General features: G+C 43.3%; 1 protein-coding gene across 1 annotated transcript; it reads left to right on the top strand.

The window, feature by feature from the left end:
* Nucleotides 1-891: 891 nt before the first annotated feature.
* LOC141167424 (extracellular calcium-sensing receptor-like) lies at nucleotides 892-21,513 on the top strand. The gene is made up of 5 exons (XM_073654830.1): nucleotides 892-956; nucleotides 13,520-13,811; nucleotides 16,253-17,062; nucleotides 19,613-19,736; nucleotides 20,609-21,513. Exons 1-5 carry the CDS (start codon nucleotides 892-894, stop codon nucleotides 21,511-21,513), a joined length of 2,196 nt encoding a protein of 731 aa, XP_073510931.1.
* The last annotated feature ends 756 nt before the right edge of the window (nucleotides 21,514-22,269 follow it).

The following is a 22,269-nucleotide window of genomic DNA, read 5'->3' as shown; positions in this document are numbered from 1 at the left end:
TGCTACGTCTGGCAGAGATGTGGGACTGATATCTTAGCTAAATAGCTGGGTAATCACTTTGAACAGGGGAACATGGAACACCGGAAGGAGGCTTCCAGTCTCATATTGGATGTCTGAGCTGTCAATCAAAATACCGACAGCTGAGCACGCCCTTACACCAGATAGGGCTACTGAGCTGTTAGTCACTGTATCCAAGACACACTGAGTGGAGGAATCGTGATAAAAAAAGTTTTGGTTTTCATAACTCAAAGATGAAAAAAAAGCTGAAAAAATCATAAATCATAGAACATTTTTGGGATGCACTAAAATAATTAAATATTTTTTTCCATCTTACTTCCTTTACTTGGATATTAGCCCCAGTTACAGGGGAAATGCAGCCTTCTGACTGCACAGCAGAGCTACTCCTATGACCCAGCAGTTCATGCTCCTTTCCTATACACACTTCTCTCTTGAAGAAGAAAGCGACGTCAGTGTATACAACAATAGAGAAGGCACCGAAGGCAATAATCCATCTCAGTGTTCACTACGGGGTATCTAGCTGTCTGTGACAACCGAATCCCAGGTCCTGCAGCTATATGATTGCATACAGATCGTAATATGAAAAAAAAAATCAAATTTTTTTTTTAAATACATTTAACACAAAAACATGCTTTAAATAGTTAATTTTCTGATGATACATTCCCTTAAAGGGAAAATATTTAAAATGTATTAAAATTTTGCTATTAACCATGGAGAAATAAGTATTACTGGTAGTTTTCTCTACAATTCCCGGTCAGGGATTTCTTTATGAGTGAGCTAATCATGGTTAATCAGGTGAGACCATTGCAGGTAGTTATAGGAACAGACAGCTACCAACAGGGAACAAGTCTGTGAGAACTGGGGAATTCGGATATGTGTATAAAAAGGCTGAATATGCAGAAGCAAGAAGGAAACTTCATAGCGAAAATGGAGATGAGGTAAAAATGGCCACTATATTGGCACTGGTTTCTAATATTACAAGGGGGATAAGATTGCCGGTGTACAAGTCCATAAAGATGATGAGTGCACAGTAGATATGTAATTTCCAAATTGTCATACATATTATATTTTGACATGGACCTTAAAGAAGAAACTTGAGAAGTACTGAGATAAAATACCTGTTCACTCTCCCAAGGAAAAATGGTGGCCAGTCTTCTTTATGAGCCTAGAAGTATTGAGAACATGAAAGCTGTTAGTTCTTTTTAGGTTGAAGAAAAAAACCTTTATAAATGTGAGTGTTGGGTCTCCAGTATAAGAGAATTGGTGGGGGAAAGGAGATGTCTCAGTGTGTGTTCACGAGTATGAAAAGGAAAGAATATTGTGAACAGAGTAGAGGTCTTGTTAGAACTGGTTCGGGAATCTTAGTTTGCCTACTGAGTGGTGTTCTCCTCCCAAACATTTCTCTCCTAGCTCTTTCCTTACTTATTCTCCAGCTTTGAATCCCTCTACACATCATCTTACTACTTCTCCAACCAAATGAACTTTCCCTCTTGTAGGGCCACCCATCTGTTGTCCATGCAGACTTGCTACTTGTTCACAGTAGAGTCTGAACTTTGATAGCCCTGGCTTCAGCCCATCAACCATTGTGAATGTTCCATTCCTGTCCTAACCTCTGCACTTTTAACTATGATTTATGTCTGCTGCCTTTATGCCACAAATTAGTATCTTCAGCTCATCTCCAAATTAGCCACTTCTATCGCAGACTACCCTGGAGCAGTGACATGACGATTTCCTGGAGGAAAATCCACACACTCACATATTGGCTCTAGATGGTCGAGATTGTATAATTTGCAATCTTATCAGACTCCCCTCCCTAGCATAGACCAAATATGAAGCAATTCACTGGTTGTAGACCTTATAACAAAGAATAGATATACGGGCTGGTATATGAAGTCAAAAGGTAATGGTGAATCAGTTGGGTGGTGAAGTTTAAGATGATGTGAAGCTGAGAAGATATCATTGCCCAACAGCCCATGACTGTCAAGAACTTATTGTTTCTTGGTCATTTGATATTTTATCATTGTGATTACATATTATATGTAGCTTTAAAGCTTTGTCCTCAAGACTGAAGCAAACCACTCTTTCAATTGGATCATCCTTAGTATGCTCCGAATCTTATAGAAGTCATGACACAGGTGCATAGTAATACAGATGAGTTTTTTTCTCATTGCAGCAGCAATGTAATTGTCAGTCAGCATCATGGGGATATCTAAATTTATTTCTGGATACTACATTGCCATAAGTCAGTGAGTACATGTAGGTCATGAAAATAGTTCAGCGACAAACTCTACTTCTTCATCTGTATATACAATGTACTGTAAAGGTTGCCTTAGTGCTCTGGGCATCTCCAATTGGAAATCTCTATCATACATAACACAATTTTGCTTGTAGATTTTATCATATTTCTTATCCTAGGCTGATACTCCACGTATACTGGTCTCTGTGGCATCTTATCCTGTCTTACATAATGCCAGCCACTCATTCAGACAAGGATGGGTGTAGGCTGAGGGGCTTAACCATCACTGGTTCCCGGGAGAGTGGAAGTGTGCTGATAGGAGTCATCCTCCCTATCCATTTTGACAAAGAATTTCCAGAGATTGATTTCACAATGAGACCCCCACAAGGAGCCTGCACAATGTGAGTAATGCTCATATTTCCAGTAGATCTCGGAAAATGTCATGTGTTTCACCAGTAGAACAGACTATAGGTCTGGTGTTTGACATGGTAGCAGATAGCAGTAGGAGACGTTGTTGGGAGTTCAGAAGACACTCTTCAGGAGACATTTCTTTCATCAGAAGCAAGAGATTTAAGCCAGTGTCCTTTGCTTTTCGCAACTGGTGGAGGACACAACTCAATGTTTTATTCTCACTAGGGATGAGCGAGCACTAAAATGCTCGGGTACTCGTTGCTCGGGTCGAGCAAATTGGAATACTCGGGTGCTCAACCTGAGCAACAAGCCCAATGTAAGTCTAGGGGAAACTCGAACATTTTTCTGGCTGCTCCCCCTGGCGGTCTGCAAAGGGCCTAAAAATTGCCCAGGTCGATGGGAACAGTGCTCAAATGACATGGGGACAGCATGGGGAAGACCCATCAAAGCATTTCTGACTCCCAGGTCACTTCTGTCAACAACGTTGTCAGAGGTATTACGCCACTTTTACGGACTCACAATAAAACATACCAAAATGAAACCAAAATTGATTTTCCTGTGAAATATGTTAAGGAACATCCTTTCCATGACATGTACAATGTATATAAAGCAAAATAAATAACCAAAAACAAAAATACTCCTCCACACCTTGGGCTATGTTCACATGTAGCGTTTTTGATGCAGTTTTGCACTTTTGCATTGCTTTCAACCAAGACAAATGCATTCACCAGGAAATGTAATTTTAACATTTTACAACCTTATCTGGCCATGTGGTGTGTGACACATCATCAGCCACATTCATACAGTGCTGAAAAGACATGGGAACAGAATGGGGAAGACCTCTGGAAGCATTTCTGACTCCCAGGTCACTGCCTAAAAGTGTGCCCATCATGAGTGATCCTTGCGAAGATGCCTCCCACCATGCACCTGTCATTGCGGACTTGCAACAATCACCGTCCACGTCCTAGTCCCACTGCAGCGTTCAGTTGTCCCTACCCCATTCCTTGGAATGCAAGCCCAAGTATGCAGCCAGCCACCCACCCACAGACTGCAACACTATACTGCCCAATTTTTGACAGCTGCTTGCACTTGAAATGTGGCCTTTTAGGCTCGTGGAGGCTGAAGATTTTCATAACCTCATGCCGGCGGCAGCCGGGTGTCCATACTCGGTCCCCAGCCGCCACTATATTTCCCTATATCGCCTTCGCCTTCCACAAGCACGGGTCCCACAACATTACCTGTGCACTCTCCAGTGGACTTACTGGGAAGGACCCCCTAACCACAAACACGTGGACAGGTGAATGTGGCCAGGGACGGTACGGAGCCAGTCCTACATCATTTTTTTTGCTCACAGGCATAGAGGGAAACCCTCTCTACCCTGCATGTCAGTTCTCCCAGGAAGTCCTGTAATGCAGCTTGTTGCAGCAGCAATGGCAGCCCGTCCAACATCAACTTGCACTTGTCGGTGGTGCTTTGACACACACACACATCTTTCTTTGCGCATTTAATTTCATGAATACAGAGTTGGACAATGGCCTGATCTGTAATGCGGTTTGAGAAATAACATGCTTAAGCATGGCTGATCCACATTAAAAAAGCAGCCATAGAGTGTCCGGGAACCTTCCCCACACTTTTCTTAGCCAGGGCTGCTTTTCGGCAAGGTTGGGCGGGCCCACCAGAGAACCGGAGACTCCTCCGGCGGGCCCTGGCTTCTCCTTCAGGAGAGTTCATAGTGCCGAGGTGAGGCCATGATGATGATAGAGGACAGCATCTGCTTAGTTTTCTATTGCTTGGAATGCTAGTGCAAGTATGCATCCAGCCACCCACCCACCCACAGGCCGCAACACTAAACTGCCAGATTTCTGGGCAGCTTTTTGCACTTGAAATGTGGCCTTTTAAGCTCGTGGAGGCGGAAGCTTTCACAACTTCATGCCGGCAGCGGCCGGGGGTCCATACTCGGTCTCCAGCCGTCACTATATTTCCCGGTATCGCCTCCGCCTTCCAAAAGAACGGGTCCCACAACATTACCCATGCCCTCCCCAGTGCACTTACTGGGAAGGACCGCCTAACCACAAACACGTGGACAGGTGAATGTGGCCAGGGACAGTACGGAGCCAGTCCACAACTTTTTTTGCTGACAGTTGTATTTAGCTCGGTGAAAGGACTGGCATAGAGGGAAACCCTATCTACCCTGCGTGTCATTTCTCACAGAAATCCTGTAAAGCTGCTTTCACTTGAAATGTGGCCTTTTAAGCTCATGGAGGCGGAAGCTTTTCACAACCACATGCCTCATGCCTCGCGTCCATACTCGGTCCCCAGCCGTCACTATTTCTTCCGGTGTTGTCTCCGTCTTCTACAAGCGTGGGACCCTGAACATTACTGCTGGCACTTTTCTGTGGGAATTTGCTTGCCTCCTACCAGCTTGGAATATTTCTAGCAAACTATGGTATGACGCCATGGTATTAGCACTGCCCCCAGTACCAGTAGCGAAGCCATCCCCAATTTCCTTCTCAGGAGTTTTATTTGGTAGACTGAGTGGCTGCCCAAATACATTTTCTCACAAAGGAGCTGAAGATAGAGTGGCAGTAGGTGCAAGTTGCTCCAGCCTGTTAGATATTAGAGGTTGAATGGCAGTGACGCGCCCCCTGGGCCTGTGTTGTGCAGGGGAACCCGGAACCGGGCCTGTTGTAGAATGCTGGGGGTTGTAGTCTCTGTGTGGCGGTGACCCGGTCCATGCCCAGGGTGGTCAAACCAGTGGCAGTCTATTTGTATTGTAATAAGTGTCCGACTACGCCACCCGTGGATTTCGGTCAGTGGGGACCGCCGCTGCGCTGCAGACCGCTGAGGCTGATGTTGTTTGCGCAGCCGAGTATGGGATGACTCCCCACGGGAGAAGTATTGCCTCAGGGCAGCTAATGTGGAAGATGATGGGAGTGATGGTGTGAGGGTCCCAGTGCTAATGGTGCAGGAGCGGCAAGGAATCACAGAGACGTGTGGTGCAGTTCAGGGTCTTTACTGATGGTACAAGGCAGACCCTCCCGGGAGTACTGGCTAGTATAAGGGGCCTGGTCAGTCTGCGAGCAAGCAGGAGTTCCCCTGGCCAGGTGGAGTTGTAGGCCTCCCCGTTTATCTGCACTCTTCCTGGCTACCTTGCTGTCAGCGGTTACAAGTAGCCCACGTCCCTGAGTATACCATGTGGTGCTCACCCGTATGGCTGGTGACTTGGGGCCTTCTGTTAGCCTCCGCTCCTGGATGGCGGTGCTGGTCCCTTCTTTGTGACTGAGCCTCTGGGCTTCTATGGCCAGAGGACCTGGAATCCCCTGCCGGCTGGTTTCTGCTGCTGGGTGTATATCAGTCCCCACAGCCTCGGACTCCTGTGTCCGGTTTTAGTGTCTTCGTCCAGGGCGAGCTCTGCTCAGCTCCAGCCCCTGGACTTCAGCTACTGCTCCTCCAGAGCTCCTGATCTCACTTTCCCTCTCCAGACTCTGACTCTGTCTGCAGCTTCACTCTCTAATCCCGCCCCAGACCCAGTTTATAAGGGCAGATTCCTCCCCTCCCAGGTCTGGGTGGGCCGTGTTGCATGTTTAGGGCTCCTGACCAGAGAAACCTCCCACTTGCTCTCAGACATAATATCTCTATTACTGTGGCAACCAGACCCCTGGGGTGTCACAGCAGCACATTGGATCAGTGGATAGCACTGAAACCTTGCAGCGCTGGGATCCTGGGTTCAAATCCCAGCAAGGACAACATCTGCAAGGACTTTGTATGTTCTCCCCGTGTTTGCGTGTGTTTCCTACTTAGTAAAAAAGCAGCCATAGAGTGTCCAGGAACCTTTCCACACACTTTTCTTAGCCAGGACTGCTTCTTGGCAGGGTTGGACTGTCCCACCAGAGAATCCTCTGGTGTGCCTTGGCTTCTACCTCAGGAGAGTTCATGATAGTGCTAACTTTGCAGCCGCTATGGGGCTCTTGAGCGGAGGAGAAAGGTTAGCCCTCAGAATCAAATCCTCTGATGGGCACAATGTTTTCAATCTGAAACAGCTTCTCAGTGGGAGTTGTATTCTACCACAACCGTATTCTTTAACTCGGTGAAAGGACTGGCATAGAGGGAAACCGTATCTACCCGGCTGTCATTTCTCCGTCACCAGGTTCCGCCCATTGTCACACACGACCATGCCTGGCTGTATGTTCAGCGGTGAGAGCCACAGATCAGGTTGCTGTGTTGCAGCTTTCAACAACTCTGCAGCGCTGGGCGGTTTGTCAATTAAGCATTAAGCATGTTATCTTCAGCACAGCCTGTTGCCGCTTGGCCAAGACAGTGCTGCAGTGCTGTCAGCTTGTGACTGATGTGGTTATTTCGGAGATGGAGGCGAAGGTGCAGGAGCTGATCAATGTGATTACATTGTTGTTAAATTGGTGGCTATGTTTTTTATACTAAAGAAAGATCCTATTGTTTTGTTTTTTTAACGTTTTTTTGTTTAAGACAAAGGCATTTAACGGGAAATGTCATTTTAACATTTTACAACCTTATCTGACAATGTGGTGTGTGACACATTATCAGACGCATCCTGTTTTATTTATGATGGAGGGACTCTGAAAGTCATAAACCCTATTTTTATAGGGACATCACACGGCCCTTACTATTCTTAAAAGGCCAGCAGTCGGCCCTAGCTATTGTTAGAGAGCCATCAGCCAAAATGCTTTGTTGTTCTCATTATTAAAAAGTGGGTCTCCTATACTGTTATTGCGTATCCAGTGACTGCAAGGGCTGTCAAAAATTTGGACGCAACCCAATACCAATTTGAAGAGACATAGAGGAGGGTCTCAGTAAAAAAAATGTTCCCATTATAAAGGAGCGGGTCTCCTATAGTGGTAATGCCCATGCTGTGACTGCAAGGGCTGCCAAAATTTGGGAAAAACCCCAATAAGAATATAAAGACACATAGAGCAGGGCCACAGTAACAAGGTACGACATGTTCCCATTAGAAAGGAGAGAGTCTGCTATACAGTTATAGGGTATGCAGTCAGTCCAACGGCTGACCAATTTTAGTAAAAACCCCACTAAGTATTTAAAGACACACGGAGCAGGGCCACAGTAACAAGGTACGACATCCTCCCATTAGAAAGGAGAGAGTCTGCTATACAGTTTTAGGGTATGCAGTGAGTCCAACGCCTGACCAATTTTAGTAAAAACACCACTAAGAATTTAAAGACACATGGATCAGGGCCACAGTAGCAAGGTACGACATGTTCCCATTAGAAAGGAGACTGTCTGCTATACAGTTTTAGGGTGTGCAGTGAGTCCAACGGCTGACAATTTTAGGAAAAACCCCACTAAGAATTTAAAGAAACACAGAGCAGGGCCACAGAAACGACAAATTCCCATTAGAAAGGAGAGAGTCTCCCATAGTGTTGGCCTATGCAGTGAATGCAAGGGCTGCCAAAAATTTGGAGGCACTTCACTGCCCCTTGGAAGAGACGTGGAGGAGGGCCTCATAAAAAAATGTTCCCATTAGAAAGGAGCTGGCCTCCTATACTTGTAATGCCCATGCACTAAGTGTATGGGCTGACAAACATTTACCCCTGGGGGGTATACATGAACATACTGTATGAAAATTTTTTTTTACGGGCAACATAAACACCCTTTAAAAAAATTGGGTGTTGCATCATGGACCACGGTCATCCTGGTGATATGGTGGTGGAGGATGAGGAGAAGGAGGAGGACAAGAGCAAATAGCCAAAATCAGGAAGCATATACCCATGTGTGGGTGTGAAAAGGTGCATGGGAATACACCTCCCTAGAAAAGACACTGGATTGGAGTTTATGTTACGCTGCTATCATTCGGTGGTGTTGAGAAGTCTGGCCCAATCCAGCCCTTGTTCATTTTTATAAGAGTCAGCCTGTCAGCATTTTCAGTTGACAGGCGGATGCGCTTATCAGTTATAATTCCACCAGCGGCACTAAAAACCCACTCTGATAAAACGCTGGTGGCAGGGCAGGCCAGGACCTCCAAGGCAGAGAGAGCCAGTTCATTCCACGTTTCCAGCTTGGATACCCAATAATTATAAGGCAAAGCGGAATCATGGAGGACGTTGGTACGTTCGGCAAGGTGCTCCCTCAGCATCTTCCCAAACTTTGCATTCCTTGTGAGAGAACCCCGCGCCTCAGGGCATGTCCGATGCGAGGGTCTGAGAAAACTCTCCCAGAACTTTGACAGTGTTCCCCTGCCTCTGCTGGATTGGAGTTGTTTCTCTCTCACCTGTACTCCTAGGTTGTGCAATGAAGTGTGCCCTCTGCCGCCAGCGTTTTCAGATGGGAATTTTTTTAATAGTTCCGCAACAAGGGCCTTCTGGTACAGCCCCATTTTTGTAGACCTATCCGCCTCAGGAATAAGAGATATAAAGTTCTCCTTGTTGCGGGGGTCTAAAAGTGTCACCAACCAGTAATGACTGTCACCCAAAATTTTGAGAACGCGATGGTCATGGGAAAGGCAGTGTAACATAAACTCAGCCATGCGTGCCAGACTACTAACAGGCAAGACTTCCATGTCCTCATCAAGAGGATGACTGACCATGTTCTCCTCCTCCTCCTCTTCCTCATTGTCACCCAATCCACGTTGGGATGAGATGAGGCTTGGCTGCGTGTAATCACCCTGTATGGTTCCTTGCTCCATCTCCGCCTGCAATGCATCCTCTTTGATTGTGAGCAGGGAGTGTTTCAGAAGACAGAGAAGCGGGATGGTGATGCTAATTATGGTGTCATCGCCGCTCACCATCTTGGTGGAGTCCTCAAAGTTTTGGAGGATGGTACATATGTCGGACATCCATGTCCACTCCTGAGGTCTTATGTGTGGAGTCTGAACTGAATACCGACGGCCTTGTTGATGCTGGTACTCAACAACTGCCCTCTTCTGCTCACAAATCCTTCCCAACATCTGCAGTGTAGAGTTCCAATGCGTGGGGACATCACACACCAGTCTGTGAATCAGAAGCTGCAAATGCTGTTGAAACACTGCAAGGGCGGCGCAAGCTGTAGCTGACTCTCTAAAATGGATACAAAGATGGTGTACTTTAACAAGCAGATCCGGCTGCTCCGGGTAGGATTTTAGAAACCACTGAACCACGAGGTTAAGCACATGGGCCAGGCATGGTACATGTGTGAGCTCGCCTCACCTCAGAGCCGCCACCAGGTTCTGGCAATTGTCACACACGACCATGCCTGGCTGTAGGTTCAGCGGTGTGAGCCACAGATCTTCCTGCTCTTTCATAGCTGTCCACAACACTTCAGCATTGTGCGGTTTTTCACCTAAGCATATTAGCTTTAGCACAGCCTGTTGCCGCTTGGCCGAGGCAGTGCTGCAGTGCTTCCAGCTTGTGACTCATGTGGTCATTTCAGATGGAGGCTGAAGAGGAGGAGGAGGCTGAGGAGGATGAGGTGCAAGAGCTGTAGACCGTGGGGGCAACCCTGATTGACTTGGGCCCGCAGTTCTTGGCGTCGGGATTTCGTGTTCCGTCCCAAGTTCCGACTGGGTCTCGGCTTCCACTATGTTAACCCAGTGTGCCATCAGCGAGATGTACCATCCCTTCCCACAAGCACTTGTCCACGTGTCCGTGGTTAGGTTGACTTTACCGGTAAATGCGTTGTTGAGAGCACGGCTAATGTTTTGGGACTCGTGCTTGTGTAATGCGGGGACGGCACACCGGGAGAAATGGTGGCGGCTGAGGACCGAGTACCGAGGAACGGCCGCCGCCATCAGGTTGCGGAATGCTTCCGTCTCCACGAGCCTAAAAGGCATCATTTCGAGCACAAGTAGTCGTGAAATGTGAGAATTTAGTAGCGTGGCCTGTGGGGCGTTGTCTTCAGATTTGCGCTTGCATTCCAAGGACTGGGGTATGGACAGCTGAACGCTGCGCTTTATAAAACAACCAGACTCAGGAAGACCTAACAGTTGTACTGGCAACTTCCTTTGTGTTGGTTTTACGGGGAACAGTTGCCTGCCTTATGTCTGCAGCCACCACACTGCTTCTTCCTGCCTGTTGGGGTGCTCTGCCTCACTCCCTCTGTGTGCTATTGTCCTCGCTCTGCATGTCCTCCTACCAGGTTGCGTGCCTGCGCTTCTCAGTGTCTGCCACATGGCAAGCTGGATGGCAGCGTTCTGCTGCGGTCCAGCCTGTCATGTGAATGTAGCAGAGCTCAAGCTGTCGTGGGAACCATGGAAAGGTAAGGATGATGTTGCTTTATTATTTTACTTTTATTGCAGGAGATCGTTGGCTTCAGCTGGAATGGGCGTGTGGTAAGTATGGTTTAATTTAGAAAAATAAAGAATTGTGTGTTTATTTCAATTAAAGAACTTTATTCTGGGTGTTTGTGTTTTTTTGTAACTTTGACTATGGGGTTAGTAATGGGGGTGTCTTATAGACGCCTCTCCATTTCTAACCTGGGCTTGATGTCAGCTGGCATTATAAGCTGACATCAACCCCAACCCTATTACCCCACTGCCACCGCTACAGGGCAGTGGGAAGAGGGAGGCTAAGTGCCAGAATTGGCGCATCCTATGGATGCGCCATTTCTGGGGCGGCTGACGGCTGGTGTTTCTAGCCTGGGAGGGGGCCAATATTCATGGCACCCTTCCTGGGCTATTAATATCAGCCCCCAGCTGTCTGCCTAGCCTTTGCTAGCTATTAAAATAGGGGAGACCCCATGTCATTTTTTTTGGGGTCCCCCATTTTAATAGCTAGTAAAGGCTAGGTATTCAGCTGGGGGCTGATATTAGAAGCCTGGGAAGCTCTGTGGGTATTACCCCCTTCCCAGGCTTCAAACATCTGCCCCAGCCGTCTGCTTAACCTCCGCTAGAGACTAAAATTACGGGGAACCCCACGCCAATTTTTTTTTTAATAAATCCTTTATTTTAACACTAAATGACAAGTACAGTAATCAACACTATCACTGTACTTATTATATATGTGACTGACATGTTTCTATCTATATAATCTATGTGTGATGCTCTATTCTTTCTGTTCTAAATTGTCGGGTACCGCTGTTGAATTGCTGGCTGGCTTTTTTAAAGAGACGGTGCATGAAAACGCTAATATTTTTTTTAATAAATCCTTTAACACTAAATGACAAGTACAGTAACCAACACTGTCACTGTACTTCTTATGTGACTGACATGTTTCTATCTATCTAATCTATGTGTGATGCTCTATTCCTTCTTGTCTAAATTGTCGGGTACCGGTGTATGCCACTGCTGAATTGCCGCCCGGCTTTTTTAAAGAGAGTGTCTTCTGAGCAGTTTGTCAGGTTTTGGACACCTTTGAAGGTGTTTTCTATGTGTTTCTATGTGTTTTTGTTTGCCTGCCATTGGTTTTAACGGTGTTCGACGGTGTTCTAAGGTGTTCGACGAACAGTTCCACGAACATCCCGGTGTTCGACGAACCGAACCGAACCCGAACACTACGGGGGTGGCTTAACACTACTAAGAACTTACCAGCTGGTAGTTGCTCAATATTTGCTTGTTTTGCCCTGACGATCTGTGCCCGGTGACTATCTGTGCAGTCTCAGTATGGTCACGGACTATTGTTGTCGCCAATCTGCTTCCAGTGACATCATGTCGACAGTGTAGTTTCTTCTTTTCCGCTTTGCTCTGTCGACACAGCGTCAGAGCTGACACATGATGCGGAAAGAGAGCCAGTTCCCCGAAGCTTAACTGCAGGTAGCTGGTAGTGAATCAGTGTGATGTCAGCAGTGATGCCCTATCTACAGAGCAGATTGGAAAAGAATGAGCTGCTCAAACAAGAGAGTCACCGTCTGAGCCAGAACAGATCATCACAGGGCAGAACAGGCAGGTACTTATCAAATGCGTGCCAGTAAGTTCTATGCCCCATATGAAAAAATAACCAAAGTCTCAGATAACCAATTTGTGTCGTAGCAAATACAGGTATATTTCTTTTAGTGGAAAAAATAAGATAATCTTGTAGTTATTAAACCTTTTAATGGCTAGCAAAAATAAAATAAATGATGTTACACCATAGCTTTCAAGACTTCTTAGGTCTCTTTCTCAGGCATGGTATAACAAAATATCTGAAGAAACACAAATATATGCACAAAAAAAGGCAGAAGCATAGTATAATAAATGGACATTTAAATAAACAAAATAAACTAAGTTTAGAGAGTGAATCCATAATTGCATTATATTAGTGGTGTGAAAGTTTTATAGTCCCAATTTCCATGTAAGATCAGAGGCCTGGTGCCCTCACTGTCTCTGGAGCAGATTCTTCAGATATTGTAGTGAGTCATAAATCCTCCTGACAGATTTAGTTCTGTGTGGAGGGAATCAAAGACTCTAATAAATTTGTATTCCCAAACCCTTTGATGTTTTGTGATTTAAAGTTGCCTTTTTAATATAACAACTTTCATATTGTTGATGTTGTGTAGTAAATATGAAACATTATAACTTGGATTTTTCTCGGAGCAAGGTTAGAATCCAGTTCAGTCTAAAACGTGTTGTACTATCCCATGGTATTATGGTGACATAAAGTCTGTGTATCATCTATTTGATCATTATGACAATTCAGATGTAGAAAAGTTCCTTTCCAACTTAATGTATAAAGCAAAACCTGGACCATCACCCTTGCTTAGAAGTGGGAAATCCATTTTGTGAAGACCCCCTTGTGGTTGTAGAATAGTCATCTTGTTTTATTACTAAAGTTGTCTGTTATAGCTTTACTATTATTTTATGGTTTGGCAGCATCAATGACGGAGACTCTCAGTGACTTTTTAAGTTCTCTTTTTGTTCATGAATTGACATCTTGAAACATTTTGAGCCATAAACCATATTCTATTTTTTCCTTGAAGGTTTAGTTTTGAGGTTTTGCAGCAGTTCCAAGCCTTACGCTTTGCTGTGGAGGAAATTAATACAAGTCCAAGTCTCTTGCCAAATACTACCTTGGGTTTCCAGGTCTATGACTCCTGTGCTGCCATGCACCATGAATTGGATGGGACTCAGATGTTGCTTACAGGGCGAGAAAGAGGGATCCCCAATTATTCCTGCCAAGAAGGACCATCAATTGCTGCCATTATTGGACATTCTATATCACCTTATTCTATTTTGATGGCTCACATGCTTGGTCTGTACAGATACCCTCAGGTATTGTCTGACAATGCTATTATTTCAGGTTATATAGCTTGTAATAATTCATTCTTTGCTGTTATAGAAATCTGATCTACTTGCACTGAACTCCTGGTGGTTTTGGGCTCCTGCGTAGTTATCGAGTCCAATCTGAATAAGCAGAGCTGCAGTGTATTTAGGAAGGAAGAAGAAGAACAGCAGGAGACTACCCAAAAACTCCCCATAGCTAGAGTAGGTAAACAGAAGCCAACGCCTAAATAAATGGCAGCCATGCATTACCCAGAGATACAGAGTTACATATAGTTTTCAAGCTCAGACCTGGACATTGTTATGACTGCCAAAGCACATTCACACGGGTAACGTAGAAACCAGGAAGACAAATACCTGAACCTGACAGATCCATATTCAGACTAGGAAAAACCCTTCTCTGACACTGGACTGTCTCTGCCTGACCGTGGAGGTTGGCACCCTAAGATAACGTAATGGTGCCACCAATCGGCGGTGGCTTACCCTGAATGTCCTTAGCAGCTCTTTGGATTGCTAGTTTCTAAGGAGAAAAGGAATAACACACAAAGCAACTGCAACCAACACAAGCTACAGCCCAATGAACGGATCCAACAAAATCTATCACCAGCAGGAAACACAAGCAGGTAAGGTGTTTAAAGCTGCACCCAAAAGGTGATGGGACAGACAAACAGAATAAATGAAAAACACCTGTTATCCAAAACCTACAGAAACAAAGATAATTGAACTAAAACACCCAAAGAAAAGGTGTATCTGTTGTGACTCAGCAGAAAGAGACCCCGATCATAGAACACAGAATCAAGTGTTCGAGTCCAGAAACATGACAGACATCTGGTACTAGCAACTGGGTTAATAATTTCCACCCAGAAGGCCAATTGAGCATCACATTGGTTTAAAATGTTGATAATTGTTTAGGGCTCATGCACAGAGCAAAGTGATGTGTATGACCTCTATTGTGGCATATGGTCCACCTATAGGTGTGTTTGCCTGATTTATACGCAATATATTGTAAAATAAACCATCACACAAAAAATAAACTCTCATATAGCTCTGCTGATAAATAAAAAAAAATATGTTTTTTGGAAAGCAAGTATGAAAAAGCGTAACGAGAAACAAAAATTAGTAGAGGCGGGAAGAGGTTAATGAGGACTGATTGAGTTTGTATGACCATCTCTGGACTTTGGATAAAGTTAAAATTCAACAGAATATTTTGAGGTGTTCAAAAAGGACGCCACATTCTTTTTTTTTTTTAGGGGAGATTTTAAAAAAGTTTTTCTTTTCCTGATGAGTTTCCTGAAGAGGTTATTATCTTTAAAGAGAACCTGTCAGCACGCTTTAGCAATGTAAAAACATGGCCATAATGGTACTGTTATATGTATTAAATTGATAGCTTTGTTGATGAAATCTGCTCTATGGTTCTTGTTTAATCAGCATTTTAAGTTCTCTTTTTACAAGATTTCTGTCCACAATATCTTGGCTGTGGGGAGGGTTTTTTCCTCCTTCTCCGGCCCATCCACCTGTCTCCAGTTTTTAAGTGACCTGCCTCCTCTTTCCAATTTCACGCCACCACCAACATTGACTTATGCATCATGTGAGCATTTTTATTTCACTAGTCATGCTGAATTCAATAAAATGACGGCCCATGCGCAGATCGAGATCTTGGCTCAATAAAGACATCAAAGAGGATGTCACTTGCTGAAAAAAATAGTTAAATACCTTATAAAAATCCTCAAGCTCCTCTGATTCTGCCACTCATTTTTCCTTTTTGCGCTGTATCACTCAATTTCTGAGAAATTCCCATTTGTTGCTTTTGAAACACATTATGTGAAATCTCTGCTTGCAGACCAACTGAGTATTTCTTTAGAATCCTCTCTTGGGGCATGTGCTTTTACTCCTCTTTCCCAAATGCTGCCAACCACAGTCTGGCAGCTGATCTAGCAGTCTCAGACAATGCCAAGCTGTGACTGGCAACATCTGGGAGTGAAGGGTGAAAGTGCAGGCTTTCAGAGAAGACTCCGAAGAAATGTCCAATTGGACTGCAAGCATGCAAGTGCCATGAATTTATTTCTCTACTAGGTATTTTTCAAAACCTCTTCAGGAAAAACTAAAAAGCTCAAAAAATTCCACATGTGAACATCAAAGTGGATATGCCTTATATGTTCTCCAGAAATGATATCGTTCAGAATACACATAACAGTAAACATGCCCTTGTTTTGGGTCCTCATCTCTTCTGGTAGAGGCATCAGGAACCCAGTTCACTACTTGCTTGCTCGAAAAAGGCAAAGCAAGGATGACTATATTTGATTCATCTCCACTATATCCATTATAAATAAAATTGTAAAAATACAACTAAATCTCTTCGCTATTATTTTGATTGAAATGCTCTTATCATTGTAAGACTAGACCATAGAACACCTTCTTCTTTCTCATCATAGATCAGTCACTACTCAACCAGCGCTCTTCTAAGTGACAGATCACAATTTCCTTCCTTCTTCAGGACTGTCCCTAATGATGACTTTCAGTCCAAGGGTCTGGCTCAACTCGTGATGCATTTTAATTGGACTTGGGTTGGATTAGTAGCCTTGAGTGAAGATTATGGTCAGCAAGGTATCCAAGTCATAAAGCAAGAACTCCTTAAGGCTGGAGCTTGTTTGGCCTTTATGGGATACATCTTGAATAGTCGTCAGGATAAGAACGCTCCTTTCCTCACGAAAATCATTAGAGAGTCCTCTGCCAAGGTGATTGTAATCTTCTCCACAGATGTCGAAATGGTTCCTCTTCTAAATGAGATGGTAAAAAACAATGTAATCGGAAAGATCTTTGTAGCTAGTGAAGCTTGGTCTACATCAGTTTTACTATCAGATAGTAAATATTCTTCTATACTCTCAGGTTCTATTGGGTTTTCCTTCCACAGCTCAATCATTCCCAATTTTGAACAATATCTCAACAGTATTCATCCACTCCAAGGACCAGGAGGATCTTGGGTTTATGATTGTGAACTTCTCAATCTGGAAATGAGGACTCAGCTGCTCAATAACTCTATCAATATGTGTGCTGAGAAGGACGACCTGAAGAGTATCTACACCAGCTTCAGCGATGTCTCCAGCTTACGAGGGGCACATAACCTTTATGCTGCCATTTATGTCATAGCTGAGGCTTTGCATGACTTTCGCACATATCATAAGACAATAGGACCATTCAATGATAAGGGATTTGGAATAATTGAGAACATGAAGCCCTGGCAGGTAGGATTTGATATAAGATTGGTATTAAACTAAGTTAAATATTAACATGAGTACTGAGTCAGTCTATTTTATCTAACATACAGTACAAGTGAATCTCGTGAAACAAGAGGAAGTTAGAGTCTAAAAAAAGCCTTGGTGGCCAGTGTGAAAATTGAAAAATTGTTATTTTTAAAAAAGTTATAAAAAATAACTATAATGTTTGAATCACTTTTTTTCCTCCATTAAAATTAATGATATTAATATATATATATATATATATATATATATATATATATATATATATATATATATATATATTTGCACCTTGGCATCCACAAAAGTCTGATCTATCAAAATATAAAATTATTTAAGCCATATAATAAATGCCATAGCGCAAAAAAAAAAAAATAGAAGCGCCACAATTACTGTTTTTTAGTCGTTGCACACCTTAAAAAAATATATAAAAGTGTGATAACATATCATGTACCCCAAAATGGTATCAATAAAAATGTCAGCTTGGTCTGCAAGAAAATAGCCCTTGTGTAGCTCATTCAACGGAAAAATGAAAAAGTTATGAGTCTGAGAAAATGACACAAACAAAAAAAAATTTTTTATATAAATTTCACATTGTTTTTTGCTATTCAAATAATTTAAAAATTTGGGACAATATTGGAATCGTTGTAATTGTCCTGACCTGGAGAATCATGATGCCAGGTCATTTATATCATATAATGGGCTCCATAAAAATAAAACCCCAAAAACTTTAACAGAATTGCATTTTTTTTCACAATTTCACTGCACTGGGATTTTTTTTTCAACAATTTTTCAGCTCATTGTACTGTGAAATTAATGGTGTTATTCAAATTTACAACTCATCCCATAAATTACAAGCTCTCATATGGCTATGTGGATGGAAAAACAAAAGTTTTGGCTCTTGAAAGTAGTTGAGGGATAAACAAAATGGTAAAAAATTAAAACCGGCTGCATCGGGAAAGGAGTTAAGCTTATTATGACGTGTTTGTGTATGACCGAGTGATCACAGGTCTTACATGAATCTCTTAAGCCACAATTCCTCTACGCGAGACCTCCCTATTGTTACATGCCACATATTGTACAGCTATTCTTTTCTCTGGCAGATGGATTATCGGATAAATTTAAGGAGTAGAGAACAGGTGCAACCTTGACTTCTTCGAAAACAGTGTTAATTGGGATGGATTGCTCAAGAATTTGTGAACATCGCCAATTTAAAAAAACATATTTGCCTCCTTTCCAGATTTCTCATTACATTCAGACTGTACGAGTAAGATTGACCAGCGGAAGTGAAATATTTTTTGATAAAAATGGCGATCCACCTGCAGCTTATGATATTGTTTACCGGCAAGCAGATGAGACTGGGAGTATACAACATGTCAAAGTTGGGAGTTATGATACAATTCGGACTAAAGGAGACACCTTCAGTGTTGACCTAGGTGTTGGATTATGGTCCCACAACCATGGCCAAGTATGTTTCTAATTTATACTTAGAACTTTATGTTTTCATATATAGTTTAAAAAATAGAGGTGTCCAACCAAATGCTAACCATGGCCATTAATAATCCGAGACATATCTTGAATATCTCCCTACTGACATAAAGATGTTTTAGGAAGAGCTCTGAGTTTTTTAGAGAAAGATCTCTTAACATTTGAAGTCTATGGGAGCAGACAACTACCCTTGAACATCCACTCTTGGATTAGTGTGACGACACAAATTTTAATCTTAATTATCCAGTCGTGTAAATGCAGTAGGCCAGGAGCCATACACTTCTATTTTTATGTTGACTTTTGACTTTAACATTTGAAGTCTATGGGAGCAGAGGGCTACCCTTGAACTTCTGCTCTTGGGTTGGTCTTTGTTATCTAATTCCTTCCATAACAAATATTACTAACAGTTGAACAATTTTATGTTGGCTGTCAATGGGGAATTGCTAAAATATTTTTAAAAAGATTTGATTGTCAATAAATATATGTTTCTGTCCAGTCCTACACCCGGTATGGTGGTGTGGGATGGCATGATGCACAGTAGCCGGACCCCACTAGTCTTAATTCTAGGTACACTAACAGCTCATCATTACATTGATTTGGTCGTGGAACCGGTGATACAGTTTCATTTCTCCAAAGTGTCCCTGAAGTCATTTTCAACTCCTGAATGTCAGGGTGTTTTTGAAATACTCCCGGCTAGTCCATCCTCATTATCTCCATTCCTTGCAATAGAGGTTGGCACGTTAAACAATGCAATGTGGTGTCTCACACGCATGATAAATGAAACCATATGCATACACACACCACATCCCATAAGTCATAATACATATCTGATTACAAAATGCAGGTCAAATTGCCATACCAGAAAGAGAAAAAAGGTCCCAAATAACTACGAGCACATGATTAAAAAATATGCTTCCCCTCAATATAGCGAGTCTCATCAGGGCACTTTAAACTGACCAGCAACAAGAAGCTACAAATGTCATCATTATCAATGGTGTATCATCTTAAAGTATTTGTATTTTGCCATGTTTTCCATATTTTATTGCCTAGGTGCCCTATTCTGTATGCAGTGAGAGTTGTCTCCCAGGCTTCAGACAAGTGATGAGAAGAGGACAACCCATCTGTTGCTTTGAATGTCTTCCGTGCTCTCAAGGAGAGATTTCCAACCAAACAGGTGAAAGATTTTGTTACGGGACCGGGTGGTGGAACGTTTGCGCTTCGGTCCAAAGAGGGACCAGAGGGGCGTAACTAAGTGCCTACTCGGACCGACACAGGTCACACAGCGGCTTAGTCAACTCCGTGAACCAGGGAGGGACCGGGCAGGTGAACCAGGTGCCACTCTGGGACCGACCTTGTGTGAGAGCAGGTGACTCCCATGGGTCAGATGATAGGAGCTGACCGGTACAGCGGATGAGCACGGCAGGAAGGCTGGCGGGTGATCCAGGTAGATAAGCAGGCAGGTACGGCTGATAGCCAGACAGGTGCTCCGGGTAGGCAAGCTGGTGACCACGGCAAATAGCCAGATAGGTGTTCCAGGTAGGCAGGCTGGTGGGCACGGCTGATAGACAGACTGGCAGGCAAGGCTGACAGGCAGCAGGACCTGAGGGCTGAGGAAAGTGTTAGCACGCAAAACAACAACCTTGCACAGGCACCTCCATTTTGGAGGAGGTGCCTTATATAGGGGAAGTCTTCCGGCCATTGACTGGGGACTCTTTCGGTCAGCGCGAGCGGCCCCTTTAAGAGGGAGGGAGCGCGCACACCCTAAGCACAGTGCCCGGGAAGCTGCGCGCGGTGCGCGCCACAGCAGCAGCAGAAGGGGAGCAGGAAGATAGACTTGTTGCTTACTAAGTTTTTAGCTTTCTGAAATTATATAGTGACATTTTGGTCTGATCACCCAGATCTTCTTCAGACAAATGGATTGCAAGAGGAATAGCAGGGAAAAGAAGAGATCGCTAACATGTGAATGAATTCTGTAGTAGATGCGATCAGCATCAATTAAGAATGGTGCCATTAGCCAATACATACATATATTTTGTTGTATTTCAGACTCAATTGTCTGCATGAAATGTCCATGGGATCACTGGCCTAATCTTCAAAAAGACAGATGTATTAGAAAAGAGATAGAATTCCTCTCCTTTGAAGAACCTTTAGGAGCTGCATTGACGGCCTCCAGCATCTTCTCGTCAAGCATCCCAACTTCTATTTTTGGACTTTTCTTTTATTTCAAGAAGACTCCTGTAGTAAGAGCAAATAATTTCTCCCTCAGTTGTCTTCTTCTAGGATCTCTTTGTCTTTGCTTCCTTTGTTCTTTGACCTTCATTGGATACCCCGTGCCTGAGAAGTGTTTGCTACGCCAGGCTACCTTCGGTTTGGCTTTCGCTCTTTGTGTATCTTGTATTTTAGCTAAGACTCTCATGGTGGTTTTTGCATTCATGGCTACTAGGCCAGGAAGTGAAGTAAAAAAATTAGCGAGTCCTTGGGTGTCCTACACAATCATCATAATCTGTATCTTCTTACAATTTACTTTGTGTATTCTCTGGATATCTCTTTCACCTCCATTTCCAAATCAGAATATAAACACAAAGCCCGGAGTCATCATCATTGAGTGCAACGAAGGATCAACCACTGCTTTTTGGAGCATGTTAGGGTTTCTTGGTCTCCTGGCCACCATTAGTTTCATTGTTGCTTTCTTGGCCAGACGACTCCCAGACAGTTTCAATGAGGCCAAATATATCACCTTCAGCATGTTGGCCTTCCTTAGTGTCTGGATATCCTTTATTCCAGCCTATCTTAGTGCCAGTGGAAAGTACATTGTGGCCATGGAGATATTTGCTATTCAGTCATCAAGTTGGGCATTGGTGGTCTGCATGTTTCTGCCTAAATGTTTCATAGTGTTATTTAGGCCAATGATGAACTCCAGAGAATATCTTATGGGCAAAACCAAAAAATAACCTTCTGTACATAATAGTTTTTTATAGAATAGCTGGGTTTTATTTCCAGTAATAAAATGGTTGTGTTTTCATAATTTCCGACCAATATATTCCAAGTTATTGCACATCAGTAATTATAAATTGTTTTAATCTAGAAATAGAGTTATAATTGCTCTTAATAAGTGTTCTGTCTCTTGCCATAAATTTATATTTTTTTTCCTGGTGTAAAGACCACTGTTTTCCTGAATCTGGAAAACTTTTGTTTTGTTCCTCACCACACTATTTCTGAGATATAGCCCCCTCTTCCTTGTATGTAATTCTAGCATTTTTATCTAAGTGGGTATGGTCCTCAAGATTTCCATAGTGAAAAGTTGAGAACCACACCCATTTGAATAAAAAGACTAGATTTTATATATAGGGAAAAGGGGTATCCCCGCCCACAGCCCAGCATCCACCGTGGAATGCAGAAAAGAGAGAGCTGCATTCGGGGGGTCACATGATGCCTGTGAGCGGCCAGTGATAGCGCCGCTTACAGGCAGTAATGGCAACATAAGGTAATTACAAAGAAACTTCTATTCTTAATAAAAATAGATTGGCACATTATTAATAGTAGTGGACAACCCCTTTTATGCGTTACATGGCATCTTATAACAGTGCACGGATAGGATTCCACTCCAAATAAGTAAAAGAAGAATCCGGTACTCAAAACCTTTATTTGTATAGCAAAATCTCTGATTTGCATTTATAATGTTTCGGCCTACATTGGCATTCTTCAGA

The sequence above is a fragment of the Phyllobates terribilis genome, unplaced genomic scaffold, assembly GCF_046119375.1.
Source record: "Phyllobates terribilis strain yellow unplaced genomic scaffold, ASM4611937v1 Scaffold_11__3_contigs__length_659146591, whole genome shotgun sequence".
NCBI classification, from domain to species: Eukaryota; Metazoa; Chordata; class Amphibia; order Anura; family Dendrobatidae; genus Phyllobates; species Phyllobates terribilis.
Note: the sequence above shows the minus strand (reverse complement) of the source record. Positions and strands in the feature narration are given on the sequence as shown.

What these genes read in the sequence shown, in the direction of transcription:
- LOC141167424 (XM_073654830.1), top strand. Translation starts at nt 892, where the DNA reads ATGTGTATAAAAAGGCTGAATATGCAGAAGCAAGAAGGAAACTTCATA. An exon ending in GTCTGTACAGATACCCTCAG is followed by an intron (nt 13,812 to 16,252) that starts GTATTGTCTGAC and finishes TTCTCATCATAG; the next exon opens with ATCAGTCACTACTCAACCAG. An exon ending in AGAGATTTCCAACCAAACAG is followed by an intron (nt 19,737 to 20,608) that starts GTGAAAGATTTT and finishes GTTGTATTTCAG; the next exon opens with ACTCAATTGTCTGCATGAAA.